Source organism: Etheostoma spectabile, unplaced genomic scaffold (genome assembly GCF_008692095.1).
Source record: "Etheostoma spectabile isolate EspeVRDwgs_2016 unplaced genomic scaffold, UIUC_Espe_1.0 scaffold458, whole genome shotgun sequence".
NCBI classification, from domain to species: domain Eukaryota; kingdom Metazoa; phylum Chordata; class Actinopteri; order Perciformes; family Percidae; genus Etheostoma; species Etheostoma spectabile.
In genome coordinates, this window is record NW_022605613.1 from 289,648 (window position 1) to 308,694 (window position 19,047).

The 19,047-nt window shown below is 55.6% G+C and overlaps 1 protein-coding gene and 1 long non-coding RNA gene across 2 annotated transcripts in view; one reads left to right on the forward strand and one right to left on the reverse strand.

The window, feature by feature from the left end:
* si:ch1073-416j23.1 (rac GTPase-activating protein 1) overlaps positions 1-19,047 on the forward strand; it is a 24,465-nt gene that overhangs the window by 2,356 nt on the left and 3,062 nt on the right. Inside the window, exons 2-7 of the mRNA XM_032511755.1 lie at positions 69-152; positions 569-806; positions 995-1,104; positions 1,304-1,465; positions 1,867-1,962; positions 2,265-2,463. Of these exons, the coding sequence (XP_032367646.1) occupies positions 78-152; positions 569-806; positions 995-1,104; positions 1,304-1,465; positions 1,867-1,962; positions 2,265-2,463 (880 nt within the window). The 5' untranslated portion in view covers positions 69-77. The remainder of the gene's footprint in view (positions 1-68; positions 153-568; positions 807-994; positions 1,105-1,303; positions 1,466-1,866; positions 1,963-2,264; positions 2,464-19,047) is intronic.
* On the reverse strand, positions 14,565-14,900 carry LOC116686730 (uncharacterized). Its single transcript, XR_004331342.1, has 2 exons — positions 14,744-14,900; positions 14,565-14,629 (listed from the first exon to the last, which is right to left on the reverse strand). It is a non-coding gene; the product is annotated as an uncharacterized LOC116686730 (long non-coding RNA).

Sequence of the window (19,047 nt, forward strand, 5' to 3'; positions counted from 1 at the left end):
GATCCGTTGTTTCCTCTCCGTCACCACAATGTTCTCGCGTGTGTGTGTGTGTGTGTGTGTCCCTCCAGCGGTCGTCGATGGGTCCGGTGGGCGGAGCCTCGCTGTTGAAGCGAGGGAGGAGCGGGGGGGGCTCTGCTGAGGTGCTGGACCAGGTGAACCCAGTCCTTACATCAGATCTACTACTGGATATATTATTCAATGTCTATTATGTCTCATACTTATTATTATTCTCCATCTTCCGCCAGATTTTGATGCATTACTAGTCCCAAAGCATTGCCAACACACACACACACACACACACACACACACACACACACACACCTATCATAACACTGTCCCCTGGTGGCCATGTTGACCAACTGAATCCTAACTGACATTTTGTGTGTGTGTGTGTAGGGGGGGGGGGGCTGTGTACCCGGTAGCAAGCACACTGATAACATTTCTGCGGAATTGTCTAGTTCTATATTATTATATGTTAATGTTATTATATGTTAATGTTATTATATGTTATTATGTTTTCTATGTTATGATTTATATTATATATCATATATAATATAAATAATGAAAGCAGAGCAGTAAGACTGCCCTGGACCAGGAGGTGGGGTCCATCGTGAAGGCCTCGGTGGCTCCAGACTCCGGTGGGCAGATCCTGGTGGTGGGGGGCATCACCCAGGAGACCCCCACGCCCCCCTTCAAGACCATCACCCAGGAGACCCCCACCCCCCCCATCAAGACCATCACCCAGGAGACCTCCACCCCCCCCGTCAGGACCATCACCCAGGAGTGCGCTGTGTCTCTGGAAGCAGGTCGGTCCTCACAGCCTGCAACTCTATGTGGTTGTATGAAAGGGGGGGCAGTATCTCAATCCGTAGGGAGTTCGGTTGGGGACTGGAGGGTCGCTGGTTCAAGTCCCAAATTATTATTATTATTATTATGATGATGATGATGATGATGATGATGATGATGATGATGATGATGATTCTTTGTGCTTCAGACCAGACGTCGGTGTGGCTTCCTGGAGATGAGACGGTGCTTCAGCCAGAAACCGAAACCGCCGTCAGACCAGCTGAGAAGACCCTGAAACACGTCTTCCTCTCTAAAACTGTAGGAACATGAAGCTCTCTGAACAACTACAGACGCAGTCTATTCTATTCATAAAGTCTGGCTTCATGACTCGAGTTAGGACTTTAATGGACCCAGAATGGAACCTTGTGGGACGCCATTACATTTCGCGAGAGGGCTTGACTCGTGTTAAGATCTCAGACTTTGGGATCGGTCAGTGAGATTTGTCGTGTCCCCCCAGGTGATCCGGCCGGAGACGTGCTTGCCGTGCGGGAAGAGGATTCGCTTCGGGAAGATGGCGCTGAAGTGCAGGAACTGTCGTTCAGTCGCTCATCCAGAGTGCCGTCAGAATCTCGTCGCTGGCTGCTCGGGGACGTCGATGACGGGAAGTTCAGCCCAACAGGTAGATCCGAGTTAATTATGGCTCTCTTCCATGGTTTTATTTATAGTATCCATTCATAACGAGTCATCCCAGGACACTTAGAGATAGTAGGTCTAGACCGCTCTATAATTTACAGATAGAGCAGGTCTAGGACAGGGCGTAGGGGCCAGGGCGTAGGGGACAGGGGCTAGGGGCCAGGGCGTTGGGGCCAGGGCCTAGGGGCCAGGGCCTAGGGGCCAGGGCGTTGGGGCCAGGGCGTTGGGGCCAGGGCGTTGGGGCCAGGGCGTAGGGGCCAGGGCGTAGGGGCCAGGGCGTAGGGGCCAGGGCCTAGGGGCCAGGGCCTAGGGGCCAGGGCGTTGGGGCCAGGGCGTAGGGGCCATGGCGACATCACGGCTGTTTTAACCTGATGTCTCTGTGTTGAGGACTCGTTGGAGGGATTTGCACCAGCGACCCATCCCAGAGTCCCGCGGCTGATCGTGGAGTGTGTGGCTGAGATCGAGAGGAGGGGGCTGGAGGAGGTGAGGCCTTAACCCCCCCCCCAAACCCTCCTGCTCCATCGATATGTTTTGGCCCCTCATTCCCCCTGCTCTGGTGTTTCCCCTCTCATTCCCCCTGCTCTGGTGTTTCCCCCTCTCATTCCCCCTCCTCTGGTGTTTCCCCCTCTCATTCCCCCTGCTCTTTTGGAGAATGAGAACTTGTTAAAGCCTGAAGATCCACAGTTTTAATCTACAAGAATGGGGAGGGTTCTCCTTCAAATTATAAATATTGTGGTGGGGGGGCATATCCCCGGGGTTAATGTGCTGCCTGTTGCTGTCTGCAGAGGGGGCTGTACCGGGTTCCCGGGGGCGAGCGGCTGGTGAAGGAGCTCCGGGACCGGTTCCTCCAGGGGAAGACCCCTCTCCTGCTCGGGAAGGTCCAGGACGTCCACGTGCTTTGTGGTCTGCTCAAAGACTTCCTGAGGAGACTGAAGGAGCCGCTGCTCACCTTCAGACTGCACCGCACCTTCATGGACGCCTCAGGTATCAGACATCCTGCAGGACATAAACTAGACCATCAGGTATCCTGTAGGACATAGACTAACCCATCAGACATCCTGCAGGACATAGACTTACCCATCAGACATCCCACAGGAAAAGGACTAGCCCATCAGACATCCTTTAGGACATAGACTAGCCCATCAGACATCCTGCAGGACAAAGACTTACCCATCAGACATCCTACAGGACATGGACTAGCCCATCAGACATCCTTCAGGGACATAAGACTATGCCTCTGCAGGTGGTGGTTCCGTCGTTTTTTGTGTTCTCGCAGACATAGACTACCCTCCAGAGTGCTTTTTTTTTCCTTCATGGACTATAGACTGCCCATCAGCATCCCTCAGGACTAGACAGCCCTCCGACATCCTGAGGACATAAGACCTGCCCCCTCCGACATCCTGCATACTAGCTTACCCATCAGACATCCTACAGTACTTGACTTAGCCATCAGACCTCCTTCAGACATAGACTAGCCCATCAACATCCCGCAGGACATAGACCAGCCCATCAGACTCCCCGCAGTGTTACATAGACCGGGCCCATCAACTCCCGCATGACATGACTAGCCCTCAGACATCCTTCAGGACCTAGACTACCCTCAACATCCTGCAGGTCCATAGACCTGCCCATGACCGACATCCTGCAGGACTAGACCCTGCCCCCTCCTTACATCCTGCTGTTTCCTCCAGTCTGATACAGCCAGTATATATAGTAGTAAGAGGACCAGCTGCTTGTGTCCTCCCTGTGTGAACCGGTACATTAGATATTGAGTATATTTGGTGCAGAGGTACCAGGTTTTTGCGTGTGTCCTCAGCTATACAGACAGTCTATAAGTTAAGAGGCCACTGCTGGTGTCCTGTTCAGTCTGTACAGAGCCAGTATAGTTGATTTTATCACAAGCACCACTGCTGTGTCCTCCTGGGTGTAGACGACAGGTTGGGAGATTTTAAAAGGATCCAGCTCTGTGCCCCTCCAGTTTGATACCGGACAGTAATAGTAAGTATACGAGGACCGCGGCTGTGTACCCTCCATCCCTGATTTTGTACAGGGCAGTTTTTCGGTATTCAGTAGAAAAGTACTGTTTTGGTTTTGACTGCTGTGGCCTCTGTCGGTGGTAATACGGACAGGGGGGTTAATATTAGAGAAGGAGAAAGAGGGACGTGTCTGCTGTGGTCCTCCAGTCTGATACATGGACTTGTTATAGAGAGGAAGTGTGTATTGAGGTTGACCACGGCGGTGCCTCGGGGTCTTTGGTGTGTGTGGGGATCAGTTACAGGACCTGGATATTGCGACTGTCTAGGTTTGCGAGGGTTGACAGCAGGTCTCTGAAGTGGCGTAGATCATGTAGACGCGGGAACTGTGTGGGTGGGCAAAGCACGGGAGCGGCTGAGCGCAGCGGAGGAGCGGGGAGCGTGCACGCGACGAGTGGGAAAAGGGGGCAGGGAGAAAATGGTGGCATATATCCACTGGACAAAGGGGACGGCAGGGGGATGGGACCCCCAAATCAAGGATCCTCTCTCTGTTTTTTGGTGTGCGGGGAACGGGGGAAAGCAGGGGGAAGGGTCCGAGACGGGGCGACCGGGCGGGTGCGCGGTTCGAGGCGCCAGAGGGGCGGGAAAGAAGGCCGCGGGGCCAGGGCGCACGTCCGCACCCGTGTTGAGGGCTATCACCCCTCGGTCTCACCCTACCCCTCGGCTCTCACCCGCGGTCTCACCCCTACCCCCGTCTCACCCTCGTCTCACCCCTCGGTCTCACCCCCTACCCCTCGTCTCACCCCTACCCCTCGGATCCTCCCCCCCTCGGTCTCACCCCTACCTCGGTCTCACCCGCCCCCCCTCGGTCTCACCCCTAACCCCCCCCCCCCCCACCCCCCCCCCCCCCCAACCCCCCCCCCCCCCCCCCCCCCCCCCCCCCCCCCCCCCCCCCCCCCCCCCCCCCCCCCCCCCCCTCCCCCCCCCGCCCCCCCCTCCGGTCCCCCTCCCCCCCCCCCCCCCCCCCCCCGCCCGGTCCCCCCCTTCCTCCCCCCCCCGTCTCTCCCCCCCCCCCCCGTGTCGGCCCCCCCCCCCCTGTCCCTGTGGGTGTCTCCCCCCCTTTGCTTTCCCCCCCCCCCCCCCCCCCCCCCCCTCCCCTCCCCGTGCCCCCCCCCCCCCCCCCCCACCCCCCCCCTCCGGTGTGTGTTGGTTGTACCCCCCCCCCCCTCCCCCTTGCGGTCTGCTGTCGCCCCCCCCCCTTCGTGCCCTGGTCTGTGTCGGGTCTCTCCTCCCCCCCTCCGCCCCCGCCCCCCCCCCCCCCCCCCCCCCCCCCCCCCCCCCCCCCCCCCCCCCCCCCCCCCCCCCCCCCCCCCCCCCCCCCCCCCCCCCCCCCCACCCCCCCCCCCCCCCCCCCCCCCCCCCCCCCCCCCCCCCCCCCCCCCCCCACCCCCCCCCCCCCCCCCGGTGCCTCCCCCCCGGCCCCACCCCCCCCCCCCCCCCCCCCCCCCCCCCCCCCCCCCCCCCCCCCCCCCCCCCCCCCCGCCCCCCCCCCCCACCCCCCCACCCCCCCCCCCCCCCCCCCCCACCCCCCCCCCCCCCACCCCCCCCCCCCCCCCCCCCCCCCCACCCCCCCCCCCCCCCCCCCCCCCCCCCACCCCCCCCCCCCCCCCCCCCCCCCCCCCCCCCACGCGGGGCTTCCCCCCCCCGGGTTGCGGGGCTCTCCGCCCCCCCCCCCCCCCCCCCCCCCCCCCGTTTTGCTTGTCTCTTCCTGGCGCTCTTCCTTCTGTTCTCCTCTGGCTCTCTGTGCCTCTCCTTCGTGTCCCCCCCCCCCCCCCCCACCCCCACCCCCTCTGCTCCTCCCCCCCCCCCCCCCCCCCCCCCCCCCCCCGGCGGGCCCCGCTTCGCCGCCCGGTGCTGTGCTTTCTGGGCCTTTCCCCCCCCCCCCCCCCCCCCCCCCCCCCCCCCCCCCCCCCCCCCCCCCCCCCCCCCCCCCCCCCCCCCCCCCCCCCCCCCCCCCCCCCCCCCCCCCCCCCCCACCCCCCCCCCCCCCCCCCCCCCCCCCCCCCCACCCCCCCCCCCCCCCCCCCCCCCCCCCCCCCCCCCCCTCTGCTTGCCGCCGTTTCCCCCCCCCCCCCCCCGTCCCCCCCCCCCCCGCCGGCCCTTTGCCCCCCCCCTCCCCCCCCCCCCCCCCCCCCCCCCCCCCCCCCCCCCCCCCCCGTCTGCCCCCCCACCTGCTCGCTCGTCTCCCCCCCCCCCCCCTCCTCCCCCCCCCCCCGCTCTCCCCCCCCCCCCCCCCCCCCCCCCCCACCACCCCCCCTCCCCGCCCCCCCCTGCCCCCCCCCCCCCCCCCCCCCCCCCCCCCCCCCCCCCCCCCCCCCCCCCCCCCCCCACCCCCCCCACACCCACCCCCCCCCCCCCCCCCCCCCCCCCCCCCCCCCCCCCCCCCAAAGATGTGTGTTGTGTGGCCACCCCCCCCCCCCCCCCCCCCCCCCCCCCCCCCCACCCCCCCCCCCCCCCCCCCCCCCCCCCCCCCCCCCCCCCCCCCCCCCCCCCCCCCCCCCCCCCCCCACCCCCCCCCCCCCCCCCCACCCCCCCACCCCCCCCCCCCCCCCCCCCCCCCCCCCCCCCCCACCCCCCCCCCCCCCCCCCCCCCCCCCCCCCCCCCCCCCCCCCCCCCCCCCCCCCCCCCCCCCCCCCCCCCCCCCCCCCCGCCCCCCCCCCCCCCCCCCCCCCCCACCCCTGGTGTGTTTGGGGTCCCCCCCCCCTTCCCTGCTGTCTTTGTCCCCGCCCCCCCCCCCCCCCCCCCCCCCCCCCCCCCCCCCCACCCCCCCCCCCCCCCCCCACCCCCCCCCCCCCCCCCCCCCCCCCCCCCCCCCCCGGGCCCCTGCCGTCCCCCCAGGCCCCCCCCGCCCCCTCTGTGCCCCCCGTTTGTGTTTCCCTCCCGTGCCCGTCCCCCCCCCCGCCCCACCTGCCCCCCCCCCCCACCCCCCAACCATACTCGCCCCGGTCCTTCCCCCTCGGGCGCCCCGCCCACCCCCCCCCCCCCCACCCCCCTCGGCCCTCAACCCCTACCCCTCTCACCCCGCGGTCCTCACCCTACCCCCGGCTTCACCCCGACCCCTCGTCCCTAACCCCGACCCCTCGGTCTCACCCCTACCCCTCAGGTGACGAGGAATTGCGAGACATGCTTCCGGTAACGTGCAAAACTAAGGGAAGGGTAGGTAAGATAAGAATAGATTCTCATCCTAAGTCCCCTAGGGACTGAGGTGCTGTTAAAGCTGGCCCCCGGGGGGTTTCAAGTTTCCAGCGATTGCTGGGATCTGTTTGTCTGTGAGTCCGGAGCGGTACGGGACGAAGGACACAGCACGGGCCCCAGCAGTACCGGGGGGGGGAGGCCATCGCAGAGCTGCCCAAGGCCCACGGGAGACCCTGGCATTCCTGATGCGCCACCGTGTACAAGTAAGAGACGCCAGACCCCATAACAGGATCCTAGTCACTAAGACATGAATCTAGACGTCATTCTATACGATGGACTTCAGATTTCCTAATACATGCCTCTAGACCCCATAAGACTGGCCGAGAGTTCCGAAGACAGGATTTAACCCCCATAAGTGGAGCGGCTCTCATAGTAACGTGAAGCCAACCCCATAATGTGCGATATTGGGATGTCTACTACGCAGAATACATATAGCTAGCCCATAATAGCGTGGGCTTGTCGACCCAGATACAGGGATCAGATCTCAGAATACAAGGGCGAACCTAACCCTTTTTCAATCTGGTGATTTTGTGTAGCCTGGACCGATGAGAGGTGATTATGAGTGGTTTTTATAGTTCATATGAGCGGTAGGTGGGTCCCCCTGTAAATTGTGCGTGTGGGTCCAGGTGACGGCCAGTCCTCGGTGTCAATGGACCAGAACACCTTTAGGCCCGGGTGTTTCGGGGGGTGGGCCCGGTTGATCGATTGTGAGTGGAACAGGAGGAGGCCACGGGCCATGGTTCGGACCGTCCTCCGACCACCAACAGAGGACACAACACCGAGCGGTGCCCATTTTCGATTCTGCTATCGGCTGACTGGGAAGGGGGGGTGTGCGAATGTAGACATTAGTTAGAATAACAAGATGAATCCGTGTACGCCGTGGGAGTTTTCGGTGGTGCAATGGTTTTCCCATCTCCAGGTTAATTGCCGCTTGTGTGTTTCCTCCCTTGCAGGTTTGCGTTTGGGGGGCGGGATGAACCGGGTCCCCTCTCCGTCCACAATTTTATGCACTGTCTCGTCCTCCACACGGATGGGGGAGGGTTTCTCATACAGGGTCTTGGTGGCGAGGCCCAAGACCGCTGGGTGGGTTATGGGTTAATATCGGGTGGATTTGGGGATTGAGGGTTAACATCTGGGCTGGGTTGGGTTATATCTGGATGGGTTGAGGTTAATAGCTGGGTGGGTTAGGGTTAGATCGGGTGGGGTAGGGTTTATTTATCATCCATATCTATGAACGGGGTGGGTTGGTAGTGGGGGGTGTGAATCATTCGGTGGTGCTTGTGTTTGTTTAGGTTTGTGTTTGGATTGGGCTCTGCTGGGTATTGTTTTGTTGGTGATGTTGTTGATAATGGGTATCTGGAAGGCGTTAGGTTTATTATCTGGAGGGGTTAGAGGTTATATCATTGTGGGTTAGGGTACTATCTGATGGTTAGGGGTTATTTCGGGATGTTAGGTATAACATCGGGTGGGAGGGTTAACCTCTGGGTGGGTTTAGGTTAATAGTCCTGGGTTGGGTTAGGTTAATACTGGATGGGTTAGGGTTATTCTGATGGGTTAGTTAATATCCATCCATACTCTATAACAGGTGGGTTATGGTTAATATCTTGGATGGTTAGGGTTAATATCTGGATGGTCAGAGGTTAATATCCTATTTCTATATTTCAGTGTCGCTTTCAGCCGCTGACGTCTCCTGAGATGAACAGCTACACAAACTCACGTCAGGAGTGGCGGTGAGACAGCCAGAACCTAGCAACGCTTTCAACCCCCACGTAGATCAGATTAATAATAATAAATAATAATATATATAATAATATAATATATGTAGCTCGTTGTGGTTCGTGGTTCGTTGTCTAGAGGACCGACAGAACAGAGGCAGGAAGTTCTGTCAACTTCACCCGCTGATCGGTGTGTGTGTGTGTTGGTTGTTGTTGTGGTGTGTGTGGTGTGTTGGTGTGGGGTGTGGTGGTTGTTGTTGTGTGTTGGTGTGTGTGTGGTGTGTGTGGGTGTGTGGTGTGTGTGTGGGTGTGTGTGGTTGTGTGTGTGTGTGTGTGTTGTGGGGTGTGTGTGTTGTGTGTGTGGTGTGGTGTGTGTGTGTTTTCTGGTATTGGTATTCATTGAAACTTAGAAAATAAACAGAAGATGTTCTGTACAAACTTTTAATACTGAAATCTGTCATTCCTCTTCCTCCGATTGGTTCATCAGTCCTGCTCTCCATTGTTCATCAGTCCTGCTCCGCTACGTGTTCATCGCAGTCCTGCTCTCCGATTGGTCCATCAGTCCTGCTCTCTGATGGTTGGTTCTCACACTGACCACGTAACTTGTACTTTTAAACATGTTGGAAGAAGTGAGCACAGCTGATCGTTGGGTTTTTTGAATAAAGTTTTAGTTAAATGTTAAAATAAAAGACAAGCTGCTGAAACATTTTTTCCTCTCGGAACTCCATTGTGTTCAATAACACCTCTGAAGCTCTTTGATGTCGCTTTCCTAACGCTGCCGTGACATAACTTCCCTTCGTTGTGCTGGATTAGAGATAGTCTGTTTCGTTTTGCCACGTGTCCAGAGGACATGTCCATCCGAGACACAGACAGGCAAAGGAAAACTTTTCTTAATCCATCTGTGAAAACCGATTAGACCAGAATTTGGGTTAGGGTTTTCACTTAATTAAAGTTTACGTACACACATGTCCATAACACCTTCCATACACCTTCGGACACCTTCCATACACCTGTCATGAACACCTGCCATACACCTATCATATACCTCCAACAGTTTGTCAGACACCTTCCATCACCTGTTTAGAACACCTGCCATACACCGGCCAACACCTGCCATAAACCTAATACCCTGCCAGACATACAGCTGTCAGACCCCTGCCATACAACCTGTCAGCCACCTTGCCTACAGCTGTCAGAACACCTGCCTAACACCTGGTCCTACACACCTGCCATACACCTGTTTAGACACCTGCCAATAACCTGTAAACATACACCTGTCATACCCTGCCAGACATACGCTGTCAGCACCTGCCCATAACCCTCTGCCTTACAGCGCAGACACCTGCCACATGAACACGCCTACACCCCTCGCGTCAGACACCTGCCATACACCTGCCAACCCCTAACAGCTTTCAACACCTGCCCCACTCCAGACACCTGCCATACGCTGTCGCACACCTGCATACACCCAGCTGTCCACTCATCATCCAACAGCATGCCACCAACATCTTCACGACCCCTGTAATACCACACCTGTCTACACCTGCCAGACATACCCCTGCCGATAACCCCTTCCCAGACCATACACCTGCCAGACACCTGCTCATACACCTTAAACATACAATTTTCACACACCTGGCCAGACATACACTGTCGACACCAGCCTACACCCCGCAGGCATACACTGTCACACCTGTCAGGCATACCACCTGTCCACACCTTGTCTACTCGGCCCTGGTCATACCTGCTTAATCGGAACTACCTGCAGCCTCATACAGCTGTTCAGACACCTGCCATACACCTGCCATACATCCCATCTGCCATAACCAGCTGTCAGGCAATACACCTGTCATACGCTGTTAGAACCTGTCATACCCGTCAGACACCTTCACACCCTTCCATACACTGTCAATAACACCGTTCCATACACCTGTCATACCCTTCCATACACCTGTCAGACCACTCCATACACCTTCCTATACCTTCCATACACCTGTCCATACCCTTCATACACCTGTCAGACTACTTTTCAGACTCCTGTCAGTACCTGGTGGGTGAGGTGTGTGTTCGCTTCCGTCTGTAGCAGCAGACGAGGATGTTAGATCTGTTGATTACAACAACGTCATGAGCGGAGTGTCTCCCTCCTAAACAGACCACACCACAGCCATTACCACCACGCACACTTACCACACAAACTGTGCTGTTGTTCTGTCTGTGGTTTTTGTGTGGATGCTCTGTGCTGTCTAGGCACGGTAAGACCAAACAAGTCCGACAAAAAGTCCAATGGCCATGGAATGGAGGCCCAAGATCAGGGACAATTTGGGGCACTTGTGCAGGAACTGGGCCATTGGTGAGCATCCAGGACTGAGGCCGCGGTCAATCAGTACGAGCCAGTGGGCCTCAGTAATCGGGCCTTAGTTTGGCAACTCAGGAACCGTGCAGTGGGTTCACTATTTCTGAGCCAGTTGCCGTCAGGAATTGGGCATGTTTGGCACACTGGCTGGGGGAACCGGGCCATTTGGGCACTATACTGAGCCAGTTGGCACTGCAGGAACTTCGGTGCGTGGCTTTCCAGTGGACACACCATAGTAGGCCATGGGGCCTCAGGAATCGGGGCCTATGGACACTCATACTGCAGTGCCAGTGGGCACTCAGAATCGGGGCCGTTGTGCACTCATACTGATAGGCCACGTTGGCACTCAGGAACCGGCCACGTGGGCACTCAGAATCGTTGGCCATTGGACACAGTGTGGAGCCTGGTGCACTCAGTACTGAGGCCATTGGTCACTCAGGAACCGGAGCCAGTGGGCACATCCAGGCCCGCGGCCAGTGGCCACACACGTATTGAGCCATGGCACTCAGAATCGGGCCAGTGGACACTCATACTAGGCAGTGGGCACTCAGGAATCCGGGGGCCTTATTGGCACTCAAGACCCGGCCAGTGGGCCACTCATGAATCGGGGCAGTGGAACTCAGTACTGAGGCCAGTGGGCACTTCGCAGGAATCGGGGCCAGTTACCCACTACTGAGGCCATATGGCACTCAGGAATCGGGGCCGTGTGGCACTCCGGAACCGGGGCCAGTGGCACAATACTGAGGCCAGTTGGCACTCAGAATCGGGCCATTTGGCACTCAGGAACCGGGCAGTCGGGCGACTCAGTACTGAGGCCCATTGGGCACTCAGGAACCGCGGCCAGTGGTGACACTCAGTACTATGCCCGGGGCACTCAGGAACCTGGGTCGGAGTGGCGGTTAGCTTCGCTACTGCACCTTGCTTTGTTGGTTTCCCAGTTTCCCATGCCCGCTGTTTCTACCGTCCTCTCGTGTGTTGTGAGAGCGTTCAGTTCAGGCTCCTCGTCCTGGGACGGTTCCCTAGTATGGGATCCCAGGACCGAAGCGTTCAGCTTATCATGCTCCTCTCCTGGAACCTAGGTTCCAGTTTGTGTTTCGGAGGCGACACCGTCCTATTTAAGAGTAGGCTTAAGACTTTCCTATTATGTAACAGCTTAGGTAGACATGAGAATTGATATTGTTAGGGTTGATGCCGCTACGTCCGCCTACCCGGCCCCTGCTTCTCTCATAGTTGTCGATTACTATCATATAATCAGAATATAATAAAGTAAATGGGACTTGCTCCTAAAAACAGCCCGATCCGTGTTGGGAGAGTTCATAGCCCGACCAGGCTCCCTCTTTACCAACTGTATCTTGGTTGTTGGCTGAATAGTTTTAGTACAGCTGGGGACTTTTTTGATACACTGAGCTTCCTCTCTCCTCTATCTTTTCCATCTTTTTCATTTGTGCAATCCATGTACCCAAAAATGCTGTTACTACGCTATTTTCTAGCCTAGGTTACTAAACCTAGTTTACTAACCTACTGTACTAACCTACTCTGGGAGTCCTTATGTTCTTTTTCCTCCCCGCGTTCCCTCGGAATCAGAGAGGCTCCAAAATCAGGGTAGCGCTGTCACCATGGTCCCCGCTACACGTTCTGTGATGCCATGTTCCATCTGCTACCTCTGCTGTGTCCCTGCTACTCAACGTTCCTGCGACGTCCCTGCTACTCCATGCTACGTCCTGCTACTCCTGCTAGTCCTGCTACGTCCTGCTACACCTGCTAACGTCCTGCTACCCCTGCTACTGTCCTGCTTACAAGTCCTAGCTACGTCCGCTACGATCCTGCTACGTCCGCTACGTCCCTGCTACGCATCCTAATCTGCTACTATCCTGCTCACTCCTGCTACTTCCTGCACGTCCGCTCCGCTACGTCCTGTACTCCCACACTCCTGCTACGTCCTGCTACGTCCTCATGCTACGCCTTGTTATGCCCGCACAGCGTCTCTGCTATGGCATGAAACTACTGCATCCAATAACTGCTACAAATACTAATTTTTTCTATTTTTTTTATTTCCACGCTTCATTCTAACCCCAACCGCCTCGACCCGCCTACCACAGCCTGGGTCATATTTTCTGGCCTGGGTTCTGTCTGGGGTTTTCCTGTAGTGTGGTCCTATCTGTAAAGGTCTTGAGATAACCTCTTGTTATGAATTGATACATAATAACAATTGATTGGATTGAATTATTACTCACGAGTTCAGGTGCTGACGTCTCCCCAGGTATACGTTCGCATCACCAGCAGCTGGTCCTGGTCCCAGCCCTCCAGGAGTTGTTCCTCTCCCATAGTAGGCTGGGGACAGAGACGTGGTTCATAAGCACCCTGGGGTTGTGTGGTTTGTGTGTGTTGTGTGTGTTGTTGTGTGTGTGTGTTGTGTGTGTGTTGATAGAGAGTTGTGTGGGATGTGTGGTTTTTTGTGGTTCTTTGTTGTGTGTGTAAGTGTGTCCTGTGGTGTCTTGTGTGTTTGGGGGTCAAGTTGTCTGTAAGTTGCGTGTGTGTCTTTGTGGTGTTGTGTGTGTTGTGTTTTGTTGTGTTGTTGTGTGTGTGTGTGTGTGTGTGTGTGTGGTGTGTGTCGTTACCCACTATCTGGACAGCGGAGGGGCTGCGGTTACTTCCTGTCTTCCTCTCTCCTCCTCCTCCGTCTCTTCTTCTTCTTCTTCTTTCTCTTCTTCTCTTCTTCTTCTTCTTCTTCACTGCACGCATGTCATGCTCAGTAGGGGTTCTGCCAACCGGGCTTCCTTATTGGTCGCGTCTGCCGGGACGAAACCAGCACACGGTACTGATCAGTACTCTGGGTACTACCAGACCACATGTAACACAGTACTAACAAGTACTCCGGTACTACCTATTCAGATCTAATAACTAATGTCAGCCAATGACAATGATGTTTTTCCTCTGACCTTGAATGTCTGTTGGGACAATCTGAGTCGCTTGCTTCTCCTGAGAGACCGACCTCATAGCCTTTGTCCTCCACCTGCTGGCACCCCACCAACACACACACACACAGACAAGACCAGGCACCAGACACACTAACCCAACACACACACACACACACACACCCAAAACAGTACCCACCAAGCACCCGACCCACACCACACCACACACACACACGACCTCACCACACACCACTGCACCACACACACATACCACCACACCACACATACACACACCACACACCCTACACAAGCCAACACACACACAACACACTACCACACAACAACACACACACCACTACACACACACACTCACCACACACACACACACAGCCACACACCACCACAACCACACACTCACACCACACACACTACACAACACACACCACACAACCCACATACCACACACACACACCACGACAAACACCACACACCACACACACACGACGACACACATGACACAACCTGACACCACACACACACATCACACACAACTCCGCACACACACACACCACCACCACACACACACACACCATGCAGAGACCAGGACCTAATCTCGTAACCAGAGGAGAAGTACTCTTCAAAGTAAAGTACACATGTTAAAATACTTCCTTACAGTGTATTCATATATATTCTAATTGTATCGAATCAATATAATAGAGATAACGTCATGAAATACTGAACCGCCCCTTTAGAGTTCATTTCAACCAATCCAGACAGTGATTTTGGAAACAAGTCAACCCTTTTAATTGTTGGATACACGCTAAAGTGTATATACATGGAGTCTGTTGGAGATATTGTGTGGGGGCTGCTCTATACAACGCTAAAAGTATTGATTATTTACAATGGAGTCTGGTGTGAGATATGCTGCTCTATACCCGCTGCAAAGATGATTATTAATACATGAAGTCTGTGGAGATAATGGCTCGCTCTATCCCGCTAAAAAGTAGTGGATTATTACATGGAGTCTGGTGGGTTATGCTGCTCGTATACACCTCAAAGTAGGGATTATTTACATGGAGTCGTGGTGGAGATGTGCTGCTCTATCAGCCGCTAAAGCTTAGTGTTCATTTACATGGAGTCGGTGAGATATCTGCGCTATACACGCTTAGAAGTAGTTCGATTATTTACTGGAGGTCGGTGGAGATGCTGCTCTATCCCTCTAAAGGTAGTGATTATTTACATGGGTCCTGGTGGGTATAGCTGCTCTATACTCGCTAAAGTAGTGATTATTTTAGCATGTAGTCTGGTGGAGATATGGCTGCTCAACACGCTAATCATTGATCATTTCACCATGGATCTGGTTGAGATTGATGCTGTCTCTTAATACCCTAAAGTAAGATTATTTTACCTGGAGTGCTGGGTGAGGATTCGTGTGTGATATGATTAATAAGTTTGAATTGTTTTCTGTTGAAGTTGGAGCCTCAATGACTAATTTCCATGATTCTTCTTACTCCCCTTGTCTCTGTGGCGGAGGTCGGAGAGTGGGAAGGAGTGGAGCTGGGGCGAGGGGTGAGTTGGGGAACGACTGTGAGAATTCATTTCCTGTTTCTGTGCAGCTCGGATCACGAGTCATGGCCGAGTGTTGTCCCAGAAGTACAGGCGCCATGAAAGAGGGGTAGCACGGGTGACTGTACTAGGTGTACCTGTTTACCTGCGTACTGTAACCGGTGTTAACTGTTGCAGAGGACCTCCGTGCTGGGACGGTCCAGACACTGGCCGAACGTGGCTGCTGAAGAGAACGTTCTCCTTCTGAGAGGAACAATACCGAACGAGAGGAGGAAGACGGACCCACACTCCAAGCAGTGAGGACACTGTTTCATCTCTGAGTCTCTCGTCTCTCTCTCTCTGCATCCTCCTGTCTGTCTTGCTGTCTCGTCTCTCTGTCTGTCTTTTCCCGGTCTCTTCTCTCTCTCTGTGGTCTGTCTATCTCTCTGCTGTGTCTGGTCCTCTCTCTCTTCGTCTCTGTGCTCTCTTCTCGCTTCCTCGCCTCCTCCTGTCCTCTGCCTCTCTGTCTGTCCTCTCTCTCGCTCTGTCTCTCTTCGCTCTCGTCTCTCCTCTTCTCTCTGTCGTCTCTCTCTTCTCTCATCTGGTCTCTTTCTCTGTCTCTTTCCTCTGCTCTGTACTCTTCGCCTCGTCTGTCTCTGTCTCTCTCTCACTCTCTTGTCTCTGCTCTCTCTGTCTCTGTCTCTCTTCGCTTGTGCTCCTGTCTCTTCTTCTCTTCTCTCTCTCTGTCGTGGCTCCTGTCTCTCGTCTCGGGTCTGCGGTCGTTCTCTCTTCTCCGCTCTCTAGTCAAAACAGACTTTCTGAGTTCCTAGAGACATCCTCTGTTTATTTTCTTGTAGAGTCGAGGACACTGTTAAGCTCTATATCTAGTACAACTACGCTGGTCCCTGTTTATTGCCCCCCCGGCAGGGGGATCGCTGCGAAGACCTCTTGGTTTTTGGATCATTCGTCTCTGTCTGAGCGTCCTTCCCTTGTCTCCCAGGAGTCGCCCACGGCTTGTCCTACCACGAGTTCCGGATAGTAATGTAAAGTCCAGAAAGTCTCTTTCGTGTATCCGACTCCTCCGTATAATCTGTCTGTGTGTGCCCCCTCCTTGGTAGACAGAAGAGGACATAACTGAGGACTATACCTACGACTTCTTCTTGCTCGGTTATATTGGCAGTTTGCAACCATAAGCTGACCTAAAACTTAATCAACCTATTATTTTTCACAAATAGGGATATATCCATCAAGTTATCATGAGAAAATCAGCATCATCATCCTTGGGTCGCCCATCGATCTATCAGCATCGTCAGACCATACATCTCATCACCAGCATCATCTTCATCCGCCCTCTGTCATCAGCATCATCACAATCATCACAAGATAAAGGGATAGGGATCAAGTTTTCAAGTTTTACGTGTGGGTTCGTGCGACATTTTTCGGAGCAAATCCTGAACCAGAGAACAGAGTGGGGAGAACGAGCTATAAGTCCACATCCTGGGTGGCCCTGGTCTGATCAACAGGCCCACAAGACCACCATGGACACTGTGTGACTGGGTGGGGTCCAGAAGAGATAGACTCAGAGTGTGTGGACAGGCTGCCCTTAGGCCAAACCACGCATGGGAGTGATACCTGAAGGACCTGCTGGGCGCAACAGTCCACTTCACTGAGAGGAACACCCCCAACCAACACACGGCCCACCATGGTCCAAATTTGGAGATCCACCGCAGACCGCCTGGTCCAGACTGACCGTAGAGGATCCCCCCGGCAGACCCATCATGGTCCAGATGGTGGAAGATCCACCTGCAGCCCCAATGTTCCAATGACCTGAGGAGGCCGCCCCTCAGACCCACATGGTCCCAGATGGGTACGATCCCCCTGTCCGAACCCACTGCCAGAATGGGGAGGACCACCCTGCAGACCCCGCATGGTCCAGAATGGTGGGGGGAGCCACCCTGCAGACCCCGCATTGTCCCGATGGTGGAGGATCCATTCCTCTTAAGACCCTGCCATCCATTGCAGCAACCCGTGCAAACGGAGACTCCATCATGAAAACTCTTAGCAGAGAAAGCTGTGACGACACATCGACCCAAATTATTGCTTTTAGGTGTCCAAATCCAAGGAGGACACTGGAGTCCAGTTTGATGGGGGGGGGGGCTACCCTTACAAAAGACTTATAGTCAAGTTCTGTGGCATACAAAGATGTGGTCGTGATTGAAGATGTGGTCTGGTAGATGAACCAAGACTGTATCTGGTTGGCTGTGTGTCTGGTTATATAGTCTGGTTATCGATATATTAGCCAATGGATATACATACACACACACATATTATCTATCTATGATATATAATATATATTATGTATCTGTAAGGGTTCTAATTTGACGTTGAGGGAACACGTGTTTTAATGTTACAATCCTGCCGAATGAAACTGGCAGCTTCTGTCATTAGACCTATGTGTGTTGTGGTGTTGTGTGTGGTTTTCAACTGCATGAATAGTGAATAGAGCATGTGTGATGTGTGTGTGGGAGTGTGTACGTGTGTTTTCAGACTGGTATGACTATGAAGCATGTGTGGGTGGTGTGTGTGTGCGTGGTGTGTGTGTTGTGTGTGTGTGTTGTGTGGTGTGTGTGTGTGTGTGTTTGGGTGTGTGTGTGGGTGTGTGTGAGGGTGTGTGGGTTGAAAACGAGAGGGTCCATTCTGCAGAATCCACAGCTGGTTATCCTCGTCATGATCCGCATTTTTTTTCAGGCTTGCTGAAAATTAAACACACCACACTCCACACATACTCCCCTACACAGACACCATACACAGACCCCCATACACAGACACACACACCACACACACCCACATACACACAGACACAACACCTACACACCACGACAACACCACCACACCACTACACAGCCACGCCCACAGACCCACACACCCAAAACAGACACAGACACACACCACCCGACACACACCTCACACCAGCTAACACAGACACCAACACATAGTCGGTGTTGGGCTTCTTCTTTCAGGGGACAGGGGAAGGGAGGCCAACCTCTGTAGAGTAGCACTTCCTGTGTACTCCAACAACATGACAGACGACAGACAGACAGAAAACACAGAGCAGAGCAGACAGCCAGAGAGACATCCGCACAACGGAAAAACAGACAGACAGACGACCAGACGAGAGACAGGACGGACAGACATACAGACAGACAGACAGACAGACGACAGACACATACAAGACAGACAGACAGACGAACAGACGACGCCAGACAGACGACATACAGACCACAGAACAGACAACATGTTCTCTAATACATGGATCACGTTGACAACCACATTATTCATGCATTCAGAGAGAACTTGTTTATGATGAATGGACATAAATTAACTCTGTGTGTGTTTGTGTGTGTGGTGTGGTTGTGTGTGTAGTCCTACAGACTTTCCTCCAGTCTCCATCACGGCCCAGCTAGGCAGACCCGCCCCCCCCCCCTCCCCTCCTGGCTGACACCGCTGACCCCCCTTCTTCGCTCCCCACGAACCGGATCAGTGTTTTCCTAAGCAACAGTCGTGGGCGCGTCAAGCTCCGGGCCCACGCCCCCCGTCCATGCACCACAGCCCACCGCCCACCGAAACCTGACTGGGAAATTCCACCGGGACATCCCCCGATGCTCGGCAGAACCCTAGTCATAGGCTAGCCCAGGAAGAAGGTAGGTTAGACCACGGACCGGAGTCAGTCCAGAGTCCTCCCTAAGACCACCAGACTTGGATCATCTAATTCAATAAGACCACCGAGACTGGATCATGTCCCAGCCATTCC